Source organism: Cervus canadensis, chromosome X (assembly GCF_019320065.1).
Source record: "Cervus canadensis isolate Bull #8, Minnesota chromosome X, ASM1932006v1, whole genome shotgun sequence".
Classification (NCBI taxonomy): Eukaryota; Metazoa; Chordata; class Mammalia; order Artiodactyla; family Cervidae; genus Cervus; species Cervus canadensis.
The window spans coordinates 119,244,721-119,263,624 of NC_057419.1; the positions used below are offsets into that span (position 1 = coordinate 119,244,721).

General features: G+C 53.4%; 1 protein-coding gene across 1 annotated transcript; it reads right to left on the reverse strand.

The window, feature by feature from the left end:
- Positions 1 to 1,502: 1,502 nt before the first annotated feature.
- On the reverse strand, positions 1,503 to 16,107 carry SASH3 (SAM and SH3 domain containing 3). The gene is made up of 8 exons (XM_043458343.1): positions 15,822 to 16,107; positions 8,362 to 8,457; positions 7,835 to 7,981; positions 5,876 to 6,017; positions 4,251 to 4,399; positions 3,898 to 4,107; positions 3,624 to 3,774; positions 1,503 to 3,112 (listed from the first exon to the last, which is right to left on the reverse strand). The coding sequence occupies exons 1-8, from the start codon at positions 15,876 to 15,878 to the stop codon at positions 2,922 to 2,924; spliced, it is 1,143 nt and encodes a 380-aa protein (XP_043314278.1). The 5' UTR covers positions 15,879 to 16,107; the 3' UTR covers positions 1,503 to 2,921.
- Positions 16,108 to 18,904: the final 2,797 nt, after the last annotated feature.

Here is an 18,904-nt window from a genome sequence, read left to right on the forward strand (position 1 = left end):
CTGATAGGCTCCCCTTGGTGTATGTGGATTTTAAGTACTTTGGGTCTTATTCACCCCCACTCCCCATCTTTCCAAAAGCCTGCAAAGAAAGGCAGCAGGGCAACGACTTGCTGCTACCCTAAATTGGAGGCTTAGGCCTGTTAGTTCCATTGTTTTCAAAAATTAAAATATTGGTCCTTTTTTATAGATACAAAAATCATTGTTTTGAAATTCAAATAAGACAAGAATGTATTAGGTGAATACTCTCTTGCTCACTCCCCTAATCCCACCCACCCTCCTCACAAGATCACCACTGGTTAACCATTTGGTGCAGATTTTTCTGGTCTTTATTCTTGTGTGTATTTCCTTTTCATAAATAAAAATGGAATCACTCTATAAATAAGGTTTATTACTCACTTTCCCCCCATGATATTGCACAGACTTCTTTTACAAGAACGTTTGTACGTTATTTGTATAATTTTAGCATTTCAAGTTAAACAATAAAAAATCACAAAGATTTTTCCTGTGTCATTAAATATTTTTCTACAACACTGTGTTTAATGATGTAATGAATGAACCATAATATATCTAACTAATTCCCCATTTGCATTGTTTCCAATTTTTTACATGAAGCTGTCATGAATATCTTTGTCCATATATCTGTGGCACTCATGTGGCTCTTTGGAATCCTAGGAAGGGAATGGCTGGGTCAAAGGATGTCAGAGGCACATCACAGAGGATAGACTGCCCTCTGGAGGGCTGGTGAGGCTTTGAAAGCTTGTTGGGTTTCCCACTCAACCTGTTTCCTCTGTAAATTGGGAAGATGATGGAAGATATCCCCTCAGAGGGAGGGGATAGCATGAGGATGCATGCAAAGCCCGTGTTGCTTTCGAAATGACAGCAACTATTCAGTACCCCTCGGGCGGTGAGGCCATTTGGGCTGCCCAGCCACTCACAGTAGTTGGATGAATGTGGCTGGGAACAAAGCATGGAAGCAGAGTGGCCTCATCCTCACTCTGGTGGGAGCTCACATTCCAGTTTGCCATCCCTAAAGCAGTTAAATTTGGAGAAGCAAAGCCAAGGGTCCTATTCTCCAGTCCACCTCCCAGGGGACAGTGGAGCTTCAGTGGGTACATGGTAGGACCCGAGAAGAGGTGACCTTGGAGAAAAGGCCATGCTGACTGCCAGTCTCCCCCTCTTGGACCCTGGACAGCCCCCAGGACAGACTCCTCAGTCACTGGGGGTGGGGAATGAATAGTTCTAGGAAGGAGAGCTATTGCCCCCCACCCTCAGACCTGAGCAAGGCTGGTGGCCACAGGAGCCTGGGCTCTGAGGAGGGTTGGTTAGCCATCAGCAGGATCAAGGGCATGAGCATCTTTGGGGCAGGGACAGATGGCCCTGACAGTGAAGGAAATTCTGCTGAGTCCAGCTTTGAAAGAGACTGATCTGTTCCATCCCCCGACACCCTGCCCCTTACCTTCCCACCTCCTCCATAGGAAAGACAGCAGGAGACAGTAATTTAGTTCTACCACTTTATTGCTACCAACCCATTTCCCTCCACCCTTGTGCACACATGCTCAGTCATGTAATCCCATGGACTTCAGCCCGCCAGACTCCTCTGTCCATGGACTTTTCCAGGCAAGAATACTGGAGTGGGTTGCCATTTCCTTCTCCAGGGGATCTTCCCAACCCAGGGACCAAAACCCGTGTCTCCTGCATTGGTAGGCAGATTCTTTACCACTGAGGCACCTTGGAAGCACCCCCCTCCCACCTCCCTCATATTTACACTGAAACCATCCCCCCAAGATGGCTTCTACCAGAGTTTCTGGTTCTGGGTCCAAGTGTGTCTGCTTTGCATACAGTTCAAGACATGGTGTTTGCTCTCAGGCCAGCTGGGCCCTGGGAAAGTTACTCTGGGAATTCTGGGCACAAACTTGGTACTGGGGTCAAGGGAGGCCCCCTACCAACAGACACTCTCTCCCTTCTGGAGCTCAAGGTCCATCAAAACCTTTAGCAGAGTAAAGGTGGAGTAGCAGACTCCACAATATTAAGCTTTGTGCTTTCTTTGCTTGTAAGGACCCAAGTGAGAGGCCAAATCTGGGCCCGGACCTCTGAGGGGCCAGTCTGTCCTTGGAAGCCAGGTCTGGCTCAGCCTTGGGGAAGTGTCATTTGAGGGCCTGGGAGGGTGCTTATTGGGGTGTGGGCATTGACTTAAGCTGGGGCAGTTGCAGCTTGGCTTGAGTTATATGGGAAGGTATGGAACGGATGAGCTGGAGCCATTTCATTTGGGAGCCCAAAGCCCCTCCAGCCCTCTTAGTAAACCCCACTGGTGTCCTGGGCCATAGTAACAGGACAGCAGACATTTAACCATCACAGAATGTCAGATTAGCAAGGCCCTCAGAAACTATACATTCTCATCCTGACCCATCCTAGACCGAGACTGAAGAAAGCACTCGGTTCAAGTGGCACAATGATTTAGTGGCTAAACCTGTAAGAAAATTAAGGTGAAGGAAAGTAGGAAAGATACATGTGGCTTTCTTCAAACCTTTGAGAATCTGGATTCATCTGTGATCAGTTAAGAGTCCTTTGCAATGGTCACCTTTCCCAGGGTGTTGAGATTGGACCTGAACCACTGGCTTGGCCCCCTTTTCAGGATCATCACAACAAAGGAAAATGATGTGGAGGCAAGGAGAGTTTGGAGGCCTTTGTGGCCTCTTGGTCCCCCTCTCCTTGCCTTGGCCACAGCTGGAAGAGCTGTGCTGTCAGTAGCTGGTGGAGGGAGGCGGCCAGGCTCGTGTGGCCTGTCATGCACTCCAGTTGCATCTGTAAGGCCCGACCAGCCTCTGCTGCCCTAGGGGCCCCTGGGGGAGCAGGGCAGGGATCAGTGCCAGTCCTCCGGCCTAGGGCCACCACGGGAGGCCAGGTCCATCCCCGCTCCGGCCTCAAGGGGCCCCAGACAGGGAGAGGCCATGCAGTTGCTCCTCGGTGCCCGCCAGCTCTGCCTCATCACGCCCACTCTCGGAGCCCTCGAAGCAGCCAGAGTCGCGTGGGATGTCCACCTTGGGCTCTGCCACTGTGCTCACCGCTGGCTCCTGGCCACTCTCCATGCCCTCTTCTGCCTCCTCGCTGCCAGCTGCCAGAGGCCAGGGAGGAAGAGGAATTTGGGGGGGTTGCTCAGGCTTTAGTGGCGAGGGGGCTTCAGAAATCCCAGGGGTCCCTTGTGGGTAGAGACCCTGGGAAGCCCACTGGAGGCTGTCTCTCCCTTTGGGGGCCAACCACCACCCTCCCCCTGCCCCGAGTACTGTCCAGGCCAGCTCTCCTGTCCAGGAGTGCAAACGTTTTAAGCACTGAGCTAGTAGCCAGGAAGCCTGCTCTTGCATCCTGGCCCCATCATTACCCGACGCTGAGGCCTGGAGTCTGTGCCTCACCTCTTCTGGCCCCAAGTCTCTCCCTTTGATCTCACAGGATGTTGTAGAGGTCGAGAAAACTCAACTGGCCTAAAACCCCTTCTCCTCATAAGCTCTGCCCAGAGATGGGAATTCAAGTGTAGAAAGTGCCTGCCCACTGCAGAGGGGCACCAGGGCAGGACTGGGACAGGCCTCCCCGCCCCCCACCCCCCACCCCCCACTCCTAAGCCCACTCACTGTCGTAGTCCAGCAGCAGCTCGGCAGCCGTGAGCAGCTTGGCCCGATGCTGCGGGTCCATGATGTTCAGCTCATTGAGGTGTGTTTCCCGTAGCTCTTTGAAATCCTCCAGCGTCTGGTAGCCGTTGAGCAGCAGGGTGGATGTGTGCTCCTGTGGGCAGAGGCAGGTCACTTACCAGCCACCCCCACCGAGAACCCATCTCTCCAACTGGAACTGACTTGCCCTGGCCCCCATCCCTTGCTCCTAGACATGCGCACAGGCCCCCATTCAAACCTCAAGGCCGATGCGCTCCAGCAGCTCATGCAGAGTCTTGGGCTTGGGCCTCTTGCCCTTGCTCTGTCGGCGGCTGGGGCGGGCAGGTCCCACAGCCTCCTCGGGCAGCACATCCACGTAGATGAACTTGAAAGAGCCCAGCCTGCCGTTGAGCAGACCCAGCCATGTGCCCACGGGCGGCTTTTCAATGATCTGGATCACGTCTCCTTTCTGTGGGAGGAAAGGAGAGTAGAACGGATGGAGGATGAGGAGGCCCCTTGACCTCTTGCTGACACCACCTTACCCTGGCTCATTGCAGCCTCCTGTATGGGTACAGCCTGTCAGGCTCAGCAGAGGCCTGAATGCTAACCTACCTGCAGTTTCAAAGAGTCACGGTCATAGGGGCTGGGAGTGAAGTCGGTGTGCACTCGTGCCCGGCCACAGAAGGGGCCCGTGTACTGCGGTGCAGTCGATTCCTCCCCAAGGTTTCCAGGACCTGAGCTGGGGCTGCAGAGTTCACTGCCTGCAGGAAATGGGGTGGGGAGGAAGGTCATCTTTGTCCCTAGGACAGCTGGGGCAGTGCCCAGCTGGTACCTTCCAGGGGGTCTGGCTAGAAATCCCAAGGGAAGAAAACTGAGCTCCAAGAAGTCTCACACTGCAGAAGTGATTCTGAGCCAACCTCTCCGCCACCCTAACGAGCATAGCTTCAGGGGCCCCAGGCAGGAAAATAGTTGACCATAAGAGGATCAAAGACTGGGCAAATTGGGACGGTCTCTAGAAACCAACTCTTCCAACAGCCCAATGAGCAGATGAGGAAAACTGAGACCAGACAGGCTAAGTGAACTGCCCAAGGTGTCTCACCTTATAATTGGCAGCCCTGGGTCTATTAGACTCTAGGCTTCCCGACTCCCACTCCAGGGTTCCTGGAAGTCACCTCCCACCAAGAAGCCACGGCGTGCACCAACATTTTTTCTTTGTCTACTTAGTAAGACTCGGTGTCTAGCTACATCATCACATGGAAACTCAGATTCTTTCTGAGAAGGGCAGGATGAATGGCAGAAGTGACTTTTAGTGGGGGTAAGGAGGTGTCTTTGGAGCAAGAGAAACATCAGAGAACTTGGAACTAATCATAAGGGTGAGAAAGGCAGTGCCTCTGTAGGTCTGCAGCCCACAGCCTGCAGAACCTTGTCCAGGCAGGGCTGCTGAAAGCTCCTGTCCAGCTCCAGGGACATCTAGAAGATGCCAAGTGGAGCCCCTGGCCCAGCAAACCAAGGGCTCGTGTCCAGAAGGTGGAGTCTTCACAGCAGGAGAGCCAATACCCTGACCCCCGGCCTGGGATGTCAGAGGCCCAGGGAGCCCATAGCCTCTAGCTCCCCTTGGAAGGTGGGGGAGGCCTAGACCAAGAGGGCAATAAGGTTCTTCCAGTTAGTGGAGGCTCCTGGAGGTCAGAACTAAATTCAAGACTGGGTCACCTTGGGCAAGTCACTTAACTTGCCTGAGCCTCAGTTTTCACATCAACGAAGTGGGGATAATAATAGTACTGCCCCATGAGATCATTGCTGCTGCTGCTAAGTCGCTTCAGTCGTGTCCGACTCTGTGCGACCCCATAGACAGCAGCCTACCAGGCTCCCCTGTCCCTAGGATTCTCCAGGCAAGAACACTGGAATGGGTTGCCATTGCCTTCTCCAATGCATGAAAGTGAAAAGTGAAAATGAAGTCGCTCAGTTGTGTCCGACTCTTAGCGACCCCATGGACTGCAGCCTACTGGGCTCCTTCGTCCATGGGATTTTCCAGGCAAGAGTATTGGAGTGGGGTGCCATTGCCTTCTCCACATGAGATTGTTAGGAAGATTTAATTTTAAGAGACTGGGAAAGGTCCCAGCAGATTAACAGGAAAGATTCATTTCTCTAACTACTCCCTCCCAGACAGTCACCTGTATGGTGTTCACCCTGTCCTTTACTCCAGGGTCAGCAAGTGTGCCCCCACCTCCCACACTCACCTGTGGATGCCTGGCGGCTGAGAGCTGGGAGCTCCCGCTCCTCCTGCTCAGAAAAAGCCAGCGCCATCTTCTCAGGGCCGGGGCTGTCCAGGCTGCAGTCTGGAGACGTCGGGGATGCTGAGCCCTCCTCCAGAGTATCTCCCTGGAGGGGAGGAGAGGCAGGAAGCCCTGAGTAGCCTCAGTTGTGGTGCCCATGGGGCCACCCCCAGTGCAGAGGAAGTGAGCTGGGGCTCCCGGGAGAGCTGGGGTCTGGCTGCCACCCCAACCATGCCTCTTGCAAGGCTGCAGGGCACCCTCTGGGCCCTAGTTTCCTCTTCTGTGAAGTGGGATTGAGAGTGCTTGCTCTGCCCATGGAATGAGGCTCCCTTGGTGCCATGTGAATGTGCCGTGTCAGCCTGAAGTGCCCATGTACACACAGAAAAAGTCTCGGTGCTGGAGTCTGAACTCAGAGGTATTACTAGCGCATAGCCAGGCAGGTCACAGTGCTGAAGAGACTCACTACTTTTAACTATGTTCCTGTGTGCGACACAGAGGATTTCAGGTCATCCTCACTCGAGGACAGGTGCTTGGTCCTCCCAAGCTGACAGGTGAGAAGTCATGGAGGAACGTTCCCAAGGCCATGCAGGAACTCACAGCCCAGTCAGCCTGACTCCACAGCTCTTGGACCTCCCCAGTCCTCAGTGCAGTTATAACTCTTTCACTAGTGACTGAGTGGGAATAAAAGCCCTGAGTTGTAGGGGTTGCCAGCTTCTGTGTTGCAAATACTTCCCACAGTGGCCAACAGATCTACCGCCGTGGTGGGCCCTAAATGAGCCGCGTGCATGCATTCTCAGTCATGTGAAACTCTTTGTGACCCCATGGACTGTAACCTACCAGGCTCCTCTGTCCACGGGATAGCCAAGGCAAGAATACTGGAGTGGGTTGCCATGCCCTTCTCCAGGGGTTCTTCCTGACCCAGGGATCGAACCCGCATCTCCTATGACTCCTGCATTGGCAGACAGAATCTTTACCACTGCGCCACCAGGGAAGCCAGCATGAGCAGCAGCATTGGCTATTTGCACCCACCAGCCACTGGGATAAGGGCACAGAGCACAGTGAAAGGTAGGACAAGAGTTAGGAAGTGAATTTTGAAAACTGACTTTACTCTATTTCTTCTTAAAATAATTGATTTAATTCTAAGTTGGTATAAATTAATTTTCAATAATGCTTGTATCTCACACCTGGCTCACTTGTATCTCACACCTGGCTCATGAAATTACTGAAACTTTGAGCAACTGCTGTCTTGAGCTGGCAGGAGTCCGCGAGCGGGAGCTAACTCCAGCACACTGCTGCCGGGGTGTCTCCTCCGAGAGCCAGGAGCAAAGCAGACGCCTGGTGTGACCTCAGCTACTTGGATGTGCCTGCCCCACAGCTGTCTGTCTTGCCTTCCCTCCCTGGGCCAAGGCCAGCCTTTTTTTTTTTTTTTTTTTAAGTCTTTTTATTTTGTGTTGGAATATAGCCAATTAACAATGTTGTGATCGTTTGAGGTGGACAGCAAAGTGACTCAGCTATACATAAATGTATTCTACCCCAAACCCCCTCCCCAAGGCCAGCCTTCTCAATTTTCTTTCTTCGAGCTTCTTTGAATCAAGCCTTCCCAATCCCAGTGGCTCGTTTCAAGTAAAACTTCGTGGTGGATGAATATGCCCCACACTAACTCATCTCCTCAGGCCTGTCTCCCGAGGAAGCTTTGTTTCCCAGACCTTCATCCCTCCTCAGACCCCACTCCTGCTCCCTCAGGACCATGCCTTCCTGCTTGACTGGGGGAGCTCCCTTCCCATGGTGACCTTCCTGCTTGTATAGGGCCAGGCAGTGTGCCCAGGGAGCGGCTCTCCTGACAGCCATGCTCACCCCCTACTAGACCGCTGCTTGTCCTTGTGGCCCCCCCTACCCGCGGTGTCCCTGGGTCCCAGGCCTCACCATCTCCTCTGACAGGGCCTTCACCATCTTCTTGCCCGTCTTCCTGTTCATGGTTCGGGAAATCACTGCCCTCCACTTTTTCCCCAGCTTCTTGCCGCTCTTCTCGGCATCCTCTGGGGTTGGCACACCTGACTCATCTTCTGGAATCTGTGACAAGAAATGTGGAGATTTGGGAACCCAGGTGGCCATGTCTGGGTCCATGACTTGGGAGCAGAAGGAGGCCCTGGGGTCCAGGTAGACCCTGGAGGGGTGGGAAGGAGAGGTCCCCATCCTTATTTTAGCCCCAGACCTATCCTTGGCCCTATTTATTCATATTTAAATTGTCAATTTGCAAATGAAAAGAATGCAGGTGAAGCTTTAGGGCCCAGAATTTTGGTGGGTGCGGAGGTAGGCCCATTGTATTTAAAAAGACTTTGCCTCCACAATCCTAAAATCCTCTTTCCCTTTCCTCCCTTCCTCCCTTCCTCCCCTCCACTCCCCAACCCAGGGCCCGCAGCCAGATCCCCCAAGGAGGCTCTGAAACTCACATTATCATCCAGATTAAATTCCTTCTCGCTCACCACAGGGGAGCTGGGTTTGGATTTGGCAAAATCTTTGAAGCTGCTGGAGCGCTGAAGGGAGAGCTGGGAGAAGCAGAGGTGTTGCCAGGAGTTAAATTGTGTTGCATTACAATTGTGATCTGTAAGGAGCACAGAGCTGTTCTTGCTCCCAACACAGCGCGTGTAACCCAGGGCTGGGCCCAGCGCTGAGGAGGTGACGCTGCAAGTCCTCATCCTGCTCGTCAGCAGTGAGTGGGCCCCTGAAGCAGGCTCCTCACCTCAGGAGCCTCAACCCGGTCCACAGGCTGAGCCCACTGTTCTACCAGTACCTTCATTCTGGTCCCCACAACCCTGTAGTAAAAGACTAAATGTGTCTGAGGAAATGCGTGTCTACTACTGGAGACCTACCTCCTCATGTACAACAGCATCACCTCTATTCATATAGTAGAGCAAACCCTCCAAAACCCCGCAGCCCGGCCTCCAGGCTCTCTCTTCCCCAGGCGTGGTTTCCTGTGACTGATCGTGGGAAACACACTGGGGCCTCCAGCCTGACACATCAGTGTCCCAAGAAGAAAGAGGGCCGTGACACATCGGTGTCCCATCCAAGGGCCAGTAAGACTTGGCATTACGAGTTCTAGAAAGCCATGGTACAGACTGAATGAGAGAAGGTTTGGGACACCAATGATTGTTTCTAACATAGTAAAAGAACGCTGCCATTTTCTGTCTTCATCTCTGCTTTTAATCTCAGCTGCTAATGAGCTGGCTAATCTACGCACTTGCCAGTGTTCAGATTTGTTGTTTAGTCACTAAGTCCTGTCCGATTCATTGTGACCCCCATGGGACCCCTATGGACTGTAGCCCACCAGGCTCCTCTGTCCAAGGCTCAACCTATTGTTTGTGCTGTGAATGTAAACTGTCGCCCATCTCCCCTGCATCAGCAAACAAAGGATGCAGTGGTCATCCAACCATCAGTCACCCCATGGTGAGCCTGAAGGCACCAGGATGGAGATTGGCTGCCGGCTGCCAGGCCCTTAGCCCCTTCGGCCACCACTGATGATGCTCCCTGAGGGGACACAGGATGGGAAAGAACACAATACTGGCCCTTATCTTTGCATAGCAAGGGAATGATTTCAATAAGCACAGACTCTTGCATCTTCCCATAACACAGAGAAGTGCTAAATTTATTTACTTGGGTTGTCTAGTTTCCTTTAACTAACAGTAGTCTTTTGATATTCTGACTACCTGATCTTTGTTACAAAACTCCTTTGTATTCTGGCTCCTCCCTTACCTCTTGGGAGCAGTCCTTCGGAACTGAGAGGCTCCCCCCATTCCCCAACATCCCCCCAAGTCCTCAGAAAGTCCACTCAATAAACCATAATTCTCAACTTTTAGGTTATGCTTTTTTTTTTCAGTCAACAGCGCTGATAAGCCTGTTTTCAGGAAATGAGCTTTCTTAACTGCACATGCATGCACATGGTGAGATAGCAGGAGAAAGTGGGGCCAGGTAAGGAGAGCCGACTTGAGACACAAGAAGGGGAGGCTGAACCCGAATCAAGATCAACAGTCAAGACCAGAGGTGCACACAGGAACCAGGGTTCACAGATGGCCAGACAGATAGAGTGGGGTCGGCTGCAGACACCAGAGATAAGGGCTTGAGGAACCGAAGCCCCAAACCTGCACAAAGTTGAAAGTTTCACATCCTCTTTCCTACGAAAGGGGGGTCCAGTGACAATCCCCCAGGGCAGGGGCAGTATCACACCCCCCCATACACACAATCTGTCCCCCGCTTCCAGGGACTACAGTGGAACACTTCAGTTCCCTTGGCCTTGACCAAGAGCAAGTCGGTAATCAGAAGCTGCGGTCACATCTTCCAAGAGGTCACAGCAAGCTAGCAGACCAGAAACCAAGTCAGCGGTCAGGTCAAGCAGATACCACCACCATGAAGGCCTCCTGGGTGAGGTGCCTGCACCCTTAGGGAGAAAGCCCCTTGCATGTGATGCTGGGGAGCTGGGAAAGGGGACTGAGTGGTACAGGGCATGGCGGTGGGGTGACCGCTCCTATTCCCATGCATCTCCTCCATCTTCCTTCCCTGGTTTTCCCTACCCACTATTCTTTCCTCTTTTTCTCCCTCATTCTCCCTTTCTCTCCTCCACCTTCCATTCATTTCCCCCCTCTTGTATAGCTAGGATGCAGCTGCCTGGATAACTTCCTCCTCTTATTGCCTGGAAAAGAGGGAACAGAGAGAGGGTGGGCACCAGGCTGGCCTGGGCCCAAGGAGGGTAGGCTGGGCGCCTATATTTAGGCCGATCAGGCCTATTGTGGCTTTCCCTTCACCAAGCCCGAGTCTGGTCTGCAGACCAGGAGGCTGAGAGTCGCCCCTGAAGCCCCAGGGACCAGTGAGCCTGGAAAGCCCGCAGCAGGGAAGGCGTGGGGCCGGAAGTGGGCTTTGTTGAAGAAGAGTAAGCTGACCGCCAGGCTGCCCTCTAATTGCAGTTCTTTCCTTTTCCTGTCATTAATCTGCCGTCGTCGGGGTTTGGGGGTGGCTGGGAGGGCGGCTTTTGGCTCCTGGGACCTCTGTCCCAGCTTTAGCTCGAAATGGGAAAAAACAATCTAAAAGGCCCATGGGGACCGCGCTGGAACGTGTGCCTGGCCGGCTGCTCCTCAACCCTGGCCTGGGTACACAGAAAGGACTAGAAAAATTCTTCAGGGGACTACCTCTAAACTCAGGAGCGCCCCAAATATCCTGAATGCCTTTCAGTGAGTTTGAAGTGATCTCCTACCCAGGTATGAGTGGAAATCCTTGAGCCCTTTTGGATCTTCTGCCTGGCCTCCCTTTAGAATGAGGCCTTCCTGGGGGTCCTGGGCAGGAGGTGGTACCGTACACTGTAAGCCCCATTTTCTTTCTTTCTTTTTTTTTTTGTAAGCCCCATTTTCATGTCTAAGGGGAGTATGTGGGCCTCTCGGAAAGAACTACTGTTTGGGCGTCACACGTTGCTGAGTGTGACCTTCGGTAAGTTTCTTTATCTTCCCCAAACCTCAGTCTCTTTATTTGGCGTCAGCTGGCAAGAGTTCACATCTTGCTTCTGCCATGGAGCAGCTGTGTAAAGCTGGGTGAATTTCTCAACTTCTCTGGGCTTCTGTTTCCTCCTGGGTGAAATGAAGATCACAGCACCCATCTCACTGGGTTGTTGTGAGGCGGAGAGGGGTGAGCATGGGACACGGCAGCTCCTCACGGCTCCTACCCCTCACCTTCCCTACAATCAACCGTAGCTTTTCCCATCCTTCAAAACCCAGTTTAACTGGAAACAGCTCAAACGCTCATCAGCTGTAGGGAGGACCTGTGAACTGTAGCAGGGGATAGCACACGGCAATGAACTTCGTGCAACTCTCCCCAGCAATATGGTGACGCTCAGAGCTACACTGTTGGGCAGAAGGGACCTGCCACCAGGGTACACTATATGGTTCCCTGTACAGAAAGTTCAAAACTAATCCATGCAGTTGGAAGTCAGGAGAGTGGTTGGTTACCTTTGGGGGAAAGGGGGCATGCAGTGACTGGCAGGGGCATGAGGGAAACTTCTGGAGTGCTGGAAGTGTTCCGTGTGATCCAGGGGCTGCCTACATGGTGATGTTCACTTTACAGAAATCCGTCGAGTGTTACGTTTGTGATGTACACACTTCTTTGTATGGATATTATACTTCAATAAAAAGGATTTTCAAATCTAGTTTTAAAGGTGCCGCCCCCCTGCAGGAAGCTTCCCCCATCGCCCCCTCAGAGCCTCACCCTGCTGGGCCTGGCATCTTCTTCCCAGCTTTCTAAGCAAGCGCAGCTTTCCAGTATCCCCCCAACCCCATCCCAGGTGTCTCTGCTGCTATGCTCTCTGCTCCTTCAGCGTACCGGTCACATACTGAGCACCCTCTGGGCTCTGGACACTGGCCTGTGCATGTGTGGGATCCAGTAACGAGAGGTCGAGCACCTCCCCTATGCCTGGTGCCTTGCCAAGCACTGTGTGTGTGTCCACTCACTTCAGCCTCCCTGCAGCCCCGTCTTACACCCACTCTTTCCAGCTGGGGACACTGAGACTGGGAGAAATGAAGCATCCTAGATGGAGTGACACAGTAGGTGGAGGCCAGTGTAAAACCCATGTCTGCGAGTCTGGAAGCTTCTGCTTGTTTCTGTGCTCAGAGCTCATGAAGTTGCCCCCTCATACAGAAGTGGATTAAGGGTAATGACGATTGCAGGTGGGATTTGGAAGAAGCTACGAGGAGAGTAGGTGGGAGCATGGAGGGAGAAGGGCTCCAGGAGGCATGTTTAAGATGGGCTGTCCTGGGGATCCAGGATTGCTCCAGGTGCAGCTGGGAAGGGTTTGGTCAAGAGTGATGATGGAATGTTGGGTACGCCAGTGCATGGGGTGAATGGTGGAGCAGAAAAGGCCACGGAAGGCCCTTGCCAGCCATGGTGTTAGCCTGTGGGCAATGAGGAGCCATGGGACATATGAAGTGCATGCTAGTGGCAGGGGTGGGAGGTGGCACACCAAGGTGTGCTGTAGGAAGGAAGCCAGCAAAAGTAATGTGCCAGGATTGCGGAAGAGAGAGGCAGGGAGAGACTGGAAGGAGTGGACAAGTGACCCCTCAGTTGGGAGCCTTGATTCCTCTCCATTTTCCCTGGTGGCAGGTCTGGGATGTAGTGAAGAGTAGGTGTGCGATGGGGTAGGACTATCCTTAGGGGAGGCAGGTCCTAGGTCAAACTCCTTTCCACTGCCTACATTCCAACAGATCAGAGAGAGTGCAAAGAGATGCTTTGATGGAGGCAAGAGTCTCCAAAAGACAGCCAGTGGGTATTGCCTCCCCCAACCTCCCTCCTCCCTCAACCTGGGCATCTCCTCAGTCCTTCATGACACATACATCCTGACCCCACTACCCTGGAAGATTTGTTCCTGACTCTGCTCGGGGCTCCTTGGAAGGTCACTCAGTCCATAGCCATCTGGGCCCGCCCTGCAGAGCCCTTCTGCTGATAGGTTGAGTCTTTTATGCTCATCAGACTTCTCCAGTGCTTTTGAGATCAGTAGGGAGACAAGAGTAGAGGGAGAAGGGGTTAAGACTCTGGACACTGACAGATCTTGGCTTCACTCCCTGCTTCACTCCCTGCTTCACTCCCAGCTTCCTAGCTGTATGTCCTTGAGTAAGTCACTTCACCTCTCTGCGCCTTGGCCGCAAAGTAAAAACAACACTGGCCCCCACCTCACAAGGCTGTTGTGAAGAGCCAACGAGCTAAGAGATGAGTGTACAGCATAGCGCCCAGCATCTGGTGAGCTACGAGGTCTTGTTTTCTCCACTTCAGGGCTGGGGCAGAGGCTTGTTTTTGGCAGTGGGCTCTCTGCCCCCACCCACGGCTTCAGCGTGCACCCCTTCGTGTGCACAGGCACACATGTGATAGCACACTCGCATGTACTGTTGTACTCGCATGTACTGTATGTACAGGTGATCCATTCAACCTCCTGAGGTGGGGAGGTCAGGACCTATCCCTCTTTATCAAGGTCCCCAGCACATCCTTCACTTTCTCCACACTAGCCTTTGCGCTATTCCCTCCACCACGTCGCCTTGGCTTCTGAGCGGCAGGGACGTGCCCAAGTCACAGAGCTGGAGCTATGCCGCTGCCTCCTGGCCTGGGGAAGCTGCTGTGCCCACCTTCTGGAAAGCTGGCTTGTCTAAGAGTGCTTCCAGGGGATGCGGCTGGGAGAGTGGCTCTTGGGGCTGGCCCAGGCTCTGCTGGGCTGAGGCGGTGTTTGCCAGGCCGATGTTGCCCTAGGGGACATGGCCCTCAGAGGGCTGTGACAGCCTGGACTCTCCTGGGAGAGGCCTGTGGGAAATCCCAGAAACCCACCAAACCCAGAATCTGGATGATGGAAGTGGGGAGGAAAAACGGGACTTCTGGCTCCTGTGAGCCTCCAGGCACCTCCACCTGAGGCGGCACAGGCTGCCTGTGTGGAAGTGTCAGCTCTTTCTCAGACTCTTTTCTCCACTCAGCTCCCCTGTGGTTTGAGGCCCAGCAGTGTCTCGGGCGGTCTCTGTTTCCCACCCCCATCAGCCCAAAAGCAAGGGGAAGTGGACCCACTCGCTGAGGAGGGTCAGCCAATGGCAAGTCTGCCAGGTTAGTCTGCCAGGGCTGGCGGCGTGTAGGGCTTGGACAGGGGTGACAGAGCCTGTGTGAAGAGTGGTGACTCTCTTTCCCACCCACCCACCTCCACTGCAACCTCAGCGAAGCGGCTGGGGTGGGGGAGAATACAGCCGGAAGTGGCAGCCACCCCAGGACTTGAGGGGGAGCAGGATATACACCCCAGTGCCCTGAGGCTCGGCTTCTCAGCTGGTTCGGTCTCTGCCTGGGAGCCGCTCCTCTGACAAAGGGGCTCCCCCACGGAGCACCTGGGCTAGGCTCCAGGGGAAAGCAGCAGGGCACCATGGAGGCCTGGAGGCCCTAGACCTTGGCCTGTGGCTATGCCGAGCCTCTCCGACCTGCTTCAGGCCTAGTTGGGATGGTCTTAGGATCCTGCTGGGTGTGTGGGATGTACCTGCTGATAGTTGGGGAGAATCTGACAATTGAGTCCAAGATTGAAGTCTAGAAATCCTCAAATTCAACTAAAGAAACCTAAATGTGGCAGAGCCTTCAAGGAATCTTCTAGGCTGGCCTCAAAACTCCAGGAAGATGAGCAGCTGCTTTTCTTCCTGGCCTTTAAAATATGCCCACTCCCCGCCCACAGAATTTTTCCCCCTCAGTCCTCACTCCCACGCCTCATCTCAGCAGCTTCATTTCTCATTCTTCACAAATAATTTCTCCCCGGCTTGGAAGAACCTGCATGCCCCCTGCAACCCACTGCAGGTTTGGAGGCCCTTTCCCTGAATCTGGAAATCTGGGCTGCATCTTCAGGTGGCCCCCTCTCCTATGGGCCCCCAGGAGCTACAACAAAGCTGAATGAAGATGGCCAAGCTCAGGCTAGGCCCAAAGGGCGAGGGCTCTGGGAGCATCATGGCTCCTGGCTGGGCAGCCCAGCGGAGCCCTGTGAGTGAGATGGCTCCTGAGAGGCAGACTCGCGAGGGACTGCTGTAGGGGAGAGACTATGCTAAATACAGTCTTAGGCTTCAACTTGAGAATTGTATTCTGTAATTCTTAAATTCTAGTCTAGGATTCTAGTCCCCAATTTTAAGTCTCTTACCATGGTAGGGTTGAATCCTGCAACTCAAGGCTTCCGAGAGTGTATTCTATAAATCTGTTTCTCTACAATTTGGGAAGTCTCTCCTGGATTTCTGTTACTAGTCCCATGCCCTTGGGAAAATGGTCCTCACCTACAGACTCAACAGAAGGTCTTTGGCTCTTCCCACTTCTGTGGGTTCTGGAGAGGATGGGCTGAGAGAGCAGAGGGAAGGAAGCAACAATTCCCAAAGATGCTCCTCACCTTTTTCTTCTGAGTAGGCTCCTTCTCGCTGGCGTTGGAGGGCTTACGGCGCAACATGGTCCTCTATCCTGGTGATACTCCGTGCCTGCTCTCCTAGGTGTCGAGACGCGGAGGCCTCTTGCTCAGCCTCGCCAGTACCGTCCAGGGGGCACGGCATGGACTGAGCCTGTGGCTGCCACTCTGACTGCCGCACTGGCAGCTTGGGGGTGCGGGCCATGGACACCCGGCGGCAGCGGCATACAGGAAGCCCCGTCACGTGACCTACTCTTACAGCAATCGCAGCCCCTGCCGGCCCCTGGGGAGGAAGGAAGTCCCAGCTTCAGTCTCCAGAGATTCTGATGCAGACGGCTTTTGGGTTGAACAAGCAGAGAAAAGTCCCTACCCTGCCATCTCATGGCAATCCTTGCCAGTCCTTCGGCCAATCAACCTGATGTTATACAGCCTACTCAAGCCTTTTATCTCACTGACCAGAATCCAGATACTGGAAGTGGGACCATCTCTCTGCTGGTGTTGGGCCAATGCTCCCAGTCACCTTGTATCACCAAGATCATCACTGCGATCACAACCTCTACCATCACCCTAGAGTCATCACTCCTATCTACAGCCATCACCTTACAGATCAGCCCTGAAGTCATCCCCACTGCCGTCAGTACATCTACAGCCATTATTGCTAGAACAACCACAGCCATTACCCCTACAGTTATCATCACTGCCTCTGTGACTATCACAACCGTTATCCTTTCAGCTATTACCCTTACAGACATTACAACCAGTCATCCCCATGACACTCTTCCCCATACGACCATCACCTCTACTACCATGACCACTTTCCTGCAGCCAACACCTCTGGGCTCTCATCCCTGCCGTCAACATACCTGGGTCATCTGTCTGTATCTGCCTCCCGACTGCCACTGTCACCCATGCAGCTATCATCCTCTTAGCTACCACCCTTCCAGACACTATCACTAGAGCCAGTCGTGCCCAGTGATGCCCTCACCCCTACAACCGTAACTCCTAGAGCTACATACCCTCCCTCATCATCACCCTGCAGCTGTCATCCCCACCACCACCGGCACACCTCCAGCCATCCTCATCAGAGCAGTCACACCCAGAGTCAACATCCCTTGGCCATCACCACTTATATTTATCACCACCAAGTCATCATCACGAAAAAAAAAAAGCAATTGCAAGTCAGTCCACACCACCAACAAACGTCCCTTTTGGCAGGCATTTCTCGAACGTCTATGTGCTAAGTTTAGAATGTTCACTTTGTGGGTCTTTGGTGGCAGACATTTTAATAACGTTAATGAAAATCTTATCACAAAAGCGATTCATATGCATCATATACAATTTAGAAAAGAAGGATAAACAAAAAGAACAAAGTTCAAATATCCTTTTCTGTTTTCTCTCTCTCTCTCTGCAGTACAATTTGCATAGAAAGCAGATTAGTGGTTTGGGAGGTTGGGGAAGAAGGGAGAGATCAGGAAGGACCCAAGGATGCTTTGGGGGGTGATGGATAGTTCACATTCTTGGTCGTGGAGATGGTTCATCCTTGTATACAAATGTAAAAACTCAACAAACTGTATACTTTTCAAAAGTGCAACTTGTTGTAGTTCAATTATACCTAAATAAAGTTGTTTTTAAATTTTCAAAAGTTCAAGTCCCACTTCACACAATGCATTGGTATCTGCTTGTCAAGCTGACCACAGTATCAAGATTTTTCTGGTGCTATGCACGTTCTGCTAGAGGTGATTTGTAATGGCCGCCGGGAAACCCAGGCATAATGCACCACGAATATTTCACCAGGCCTCTACAGATGAATTTATGTTGGCTTGATATTTTGACTCTTCATCGTACATCCTTAAAGGAAATATTTATTTATTTTTTCCTTAGGATACATTTTCAGAAGGGGAATCCTTGGGGGGAAAGATGTGCCCCTTTTAAAGCTTTCCATTACGGGGCACTTGTGAAATCCGAGGTTGTTCCCAAGATGTTCTGTTGACTTCCTCCCCCTACTCTCCAGCCTGCCCTATGCCCTCCCACCATCCATCGGTGGGGGTGAGCTCAGGAAAGCCTAGGTCCTTCCCCCCCCAAGCTGAAAGCATACTTCTTTGGCTCCCTCCTACTCAGCCTTCCCGGTAGACTCGCAAAAAGACCAGCACCCCCAGCTCGCACTCCTTCGCCTACCCTCCCCGGGGCCTGCGCTTTCCAGCCCTAAAGTCCCTCCCAGGTCGACCCCGGGCCGCGGGAACTGCCGAGCCGCGGTGCGCAGTGTGGGGGACTCGGCGGGCCTTGGGGGACGGCGATCGGGGGCGCCGGACGCGGGACCCGCGGCTGCGGGGCTTGGGGCACCTGGGGCTCGGGCGGCCGGAGCGGAGCAGCCGGGGAGGAGCCGCTGGCCCAACCTTCCCGGCCCGCGCCGCGAGCGCGCGTCCCGGGCCCGCGCAGGATGTGCAGGCTTCCTGTTTGCTCAGCCCGGGCCGCGAGCCGAGCTCACACACTAACCGCAGAGTCTTCAAAGGCAGCCACCTCAGCCCGGCGCTGGGCGCCGCGACCGCCTCATCGAGGCCCGGAGAAGGCAGAGGAGTGGGGGAGGGGGTGAAAGGACCTCGAGAGAAGTACAGCGGGGCGACCCGCCCCCGGCACAGAAGGGAGAGGGGTTTTCAGCCCTTTCCCTCTGGCTTCTTTTCAGATCTCTCTCTTCTGGTCCGCTGTGTCCACTCAGGGGGTCCTGGGCTCCCTCCTCCGCACTTGCCTTCTCGGAACGTTAGTCCCAGCAGACTGCCCTGGCCCCGGTCCCATTAGGTCAGGCCCCAGCTGGCTAATGGGCCCTAAACACGTTTTTAATAGGTGTTGCCTTCCGGGCAACACATTTGTATTTTATAGTTTCTGTTCCAGGTACACAAAGCCGTCAGTTGAAAAAGCGATCCAGGTCAGTAGTTCAGGGAACAAGGCCACCTCCAACTTGATAATGGGCTGGCAAACAGGACCCAGGATGGAGCTCTCTGCCCAGAGCTTTGTGCCAGGCATTCTGAGCAGATGTGCGATAGTAGCTCTCAGGGTCCCTTGCACCTGGGAGCTTC